The 4,017-nt window shown below is 32.7% G+C and overlaps 1 protein-coding gene and 1 long non-coding RNA gene across 2 annotated transcripts; both read left to right on the top strand.

The window, feature by feature from the left end:
- Positions 1-784: 784 nt before the first annotated feature.
- Positions 785-2,096, top strand: LOC127844050 (uncharacterized). Its single transcript, XR_008032531.1, has 3 exons — positions 785-860; positions 1,327-1,458; positions 1,797-2,096. It is a non-coding gene; the product is annotated as an uncharacterized LOC127844050 (long non-coding RNA).
- Positions 2,097-2,405: 309 nt separating this feature from the next.
- Positions 2,406-3,674, top strand: LOC127844047 (uncharacterized). The gene is made up of 2 exons (XM_052374016.1): positions 2,406-2,574; positions 2,780-3,674. The coding sequence occupies exon 2, from the start codon at positions 2,891-2,893 to the stop codon at positions 3,350-3,352; it is 462 nt and encodes a 153-aa protein (XP_052229976.1). The 5' UTR covers positions 2,406-2,574; positions 2,780-2,890; the 3' UTR covers positions 3,353-3,674.
- The last annotated feature ends 343 nt before the right edge of the window (positions 3,675-4,017 follow it).

Raw genomic sequence — 4,017 nt, 5'->3', positions numbered from 1 at the left:
TGACTACGAATGAAAATAACATTTAAATATTAAGTTGGATTTATGCGGATATATATGCCCATCATATGACTTCAAATTAATGTTTTTTTTGTTAAAAAGACTGAAAGGTTTGAATGCATTAAAAAAAAGGGGATAATATCTTCCACATGAAGTTTTAAATAAAAATCCTATTCACTAATAAACTCGATGCAGAATATTATAATGAGTGCTGCAATTATAAAACTACGTTTGAAATTATGCTATAACATTCTCACGAAAACACGATAACATGTTTACTCCTTCTATTGTAAAATGATCTTTCTTCGAAATGATTATATTTTTTGTATTTACTTCATGCTGTTATTGTATACGATTGTAAATGACGATGATGCTTAAGTATGAATAAACGATTCTGTTCTGTTATATATATATATATATATATATATATATATATATATATATATATATATATATATATATATATATATATATATATATATATATATATATATATATATATATATATAATATATAGATATATATTAATATATATATATATATATATATATATATATATATATATATTATTGATTAGGTTTTAGCAAAATGAAAGCAATACCACTAATACATTTACTTGGATATATCAATATGTTATTGTACACGGTATTAATTAATGTGAATTATATTTTTCACAATACTCTTTATTCAAATGATTTTTAAATGTACCTTGCTTTGCAAAAATGTATTGCAATCATCTGTTTTCAGGTACATAACTAAATTGCACAAAACTAACTCAAACGACATCGTTATGCAAAACAATGCAAAACTCGGCAGATTGGATTCCATTTCTTTGTACTCTTTAACCTTTCTCTCAACAAATGGTAAGATTATCTTAAATATATATTGAACGTACAAAACGGCATGAATTGGATTTTTAAATAAAATAAAACGAATGTGTATAAAATCCATTGTATTTATTTACCTACGATCAACTAATTTACAAATAGCAGGGTCGATATTAGTTTGTTTGTGTCATTATCATAATAAGACGTTTTATAAAGATGTTCTTTCACACACATACATGACGAATATGATTTGTGTTGGTCTTCATTGAATAACCTTGTTTACCATGTATTATACATTTTAAACGAATTAGCTATTATGCGGATTTGTTAACCATTCCGTTCAAATGTATAGATATGGGCTATACTCAATTTTCGGATGAACATTGACCACGAGCGGAACGAATTTATCACAGTGCAATGTATGTCACATTACAACTAAGATATTTAATATCTACAAACATAATCAATTTCGGATAATATCATAACTTTATGAAAATTATAGTCCAGTCACAATGCAGCAGTAATAATAGACGAAAAAACTGCAGCACGTTCTGTCATCCAACACCGAATAGCTTCACGTGTGGGTACCCTGACGGAGAGCATTTGCTTCCGGATGGAAAAACGTGCCCTAGTGGTATGACTTAAATGTTACGTTTATCTTGCTTAGCTTACGTTTATGCACGTATTTAGCGTGTATAGGATAGTGATAATAGTAAGTTTCCTTTCCATATGTTTTAAGTATGGAGAAGACTTTCACGAGAAGGATTCCTTCAAGATCACCAACCTTTTTGAAACAAAAATACGTCAAGGACTCTAAGAAAAGTGTGACAGTTTCACTCTAATGAACTTGTTTAATACTGTGATTTATATTACCAATTAAAAGTCAAGTGTCAAGTAATTCTTGCACCCCGTATTGATATTTTTAACGATATATTATGTTTAATGGTGTAATGTAATTTATTTGTGTTGCAGCTATAACAACAACCTCATCAAGTTCTTAAATGACAACTTTCACGACTTCCAATACGACATCTCCTGGAATCCAATCAAATAAAAGCAACGACGATAAAGCTTCTTCCTCCAAAATCATGTACATTGGAGCAGGAGCTGGTGGAACGTTAGCTATGGTCATTATTGTCGTCGTATTAATAAAGTATGTTTACCGTATATTGAAATGGTATCGTAAACCAGTTCATAGTATGTGTTTGTCTTGTTAGCCAGAAAAACGCAATTGCGATTTCAATGGTTGAAAACGAACATATCAACGAAACGACTTCCTTGCATGTTATTTTTTGTCAAAACCAACCAGTTAACCCTTCAATCTTATTTGTTTGTCTGAAAGCTAAACCACAAGGTAATAACGAACTATAATGGGAATGCGATGTACCATGAACAGCTGGTATGTAGCTCCATATAGTCAGCGTTAATATAATTGTGTTATCATTGTATTACTATGCTTTTTTACGACAAACAGGTTCATGTATGTTCCTCGTATAAACACGATTAAACTTTAACGTTAAAGTACATGTTTGTTTACTGACCATCAGATATGCCCTTCTAAAATTCATGATTTAGATGCAGAAGACATGCAAAAGCTGGTGTACCGTACGATCATTATCCACAGAGTGGCCTCGCCAACGTCAGGTTCGATCAGGATGCCGTGCATGAGGAAGGAGCCGTAACCTTCCAAACGCAAAGCGAACGGCCATACTTAGTGCCGGGAAATCTCGGAGGCGTATCTCATTACTCGGTAGACACAAAATGTTTTGTGTTGGCAAATACATTTTGAATGGATTTTTAACATAGTTCAATGTTTCGCCTTAACATTTCTCTTTGCTGATCTTAAGAAAACTTTGAACAAGCACAATTTTCTATGTGTGTTCTCTTGCGTTTGCAATTCATTGATATAACGGTTTCGTATGACCGAAGAGTACATGTATTATCCTTATTTTCAGAGGAATGAAAACACATACAGTACACTACCGGACGTGAACAACATATACGACACGATCAATTGTATCAGTGACTGTCCAACCACTGATGCGCCTCCTCTACCCTCTGATAGGATGAATGAAAACACAAACTGCAAAACACTACAGAACGTGAACAACATAAACGACACGGTCAATTGTATCAGTGACTGCCCAGCCACTGATGCGCCTCATCTACCCTCTGATTGGATGAATGAAAACACATTCTGCAAAACACTTCAGTACGTGAACAACATATACGACACGATCAATTGTATCAGTGATTGCCCAACTACTGATGCGCCGCCTCTACCATCTGATAGGATGAATGAAAACACATACTGCAAAACACTACAGGACGTGAACAATATAAACGACACGGTCAGTTGTATCAGTGACTGCCCAACCACTGATGCGCCTCCTCTACCCTCCGATATGATGAATGAAAACACATACTGCAAAACTCTACAGGACGTGAACAACATATACAACACGATCAATTGTATCAGTGACTGCCCAACCACTGATGCGCCTCCTCTTCCCTCTGATAGGAAATAAATGCCTCAAAGCAGCGAGCTCTCTGGTCTGTATTTAGCACCATCTGAGGGATGCATATCAGTTACGAATTCGTCTCACCATTTCTTCGGCAGTGGTAGCAGTGCCAAGAATTTTAACTAGCCGAATTGATACTTAAAAATGACATGTGTTGAATAGTCATATGTGTCAGTTCTTGAAATGGATTCCATGTATATTCAATATTTTTACAAAAAGAATGTTTTTGCTGCCTGTACTTTACAGCCATAGTTTGAGACAATAAGACAATCAAATGTTTTAAATTATTTATTGAACAAAACCAAGAAAAGTATGTTAGAACAAATTATTCAAATTATTTATAAATTAATGATAGCAATAATTTGTAAATGTAACCAATACTTTTGAGAATACATGGTACAACTTAATTATACTGTCTTAGATCGTTTAGTTATTTGTAAATTATGGCATACATGTAAATAAAGAAAACACATTTAAATATATGTTACACACATTATTGGATTTTGTTTACTACGTACCTATATCACCATTGCACCGTTAATGATGATTCGTTGAACATATTTATATTGTTTTGTTTCTGATGATACGAACATATTTTTTTTCGTATCATCAATATATGAACATGTTGTTAGCAGTGTTATAATAAAATCCACACAATGATATTCACATTT

The sequence above is a fragment of the Dreissena polymorpha genome, chromosome 9 (assembly GCF_020536995.1).
Source record: "Dreissena polymorpha isolate Duluth1 chromosome 9, UMN_Dpol_1.0, whole genome shotgun sequence".
Lineage (NCBI taxonomy): Eukaryota > Metazoa > Mollusca > Bivalvia > Myida > Dreissenidae > Dreissena > Dreissena polymorpha.
Note: the sequence above shows the minus strand (reverse complement) of the source record. Positions and strands in the feature narration are given on the sequence as shown.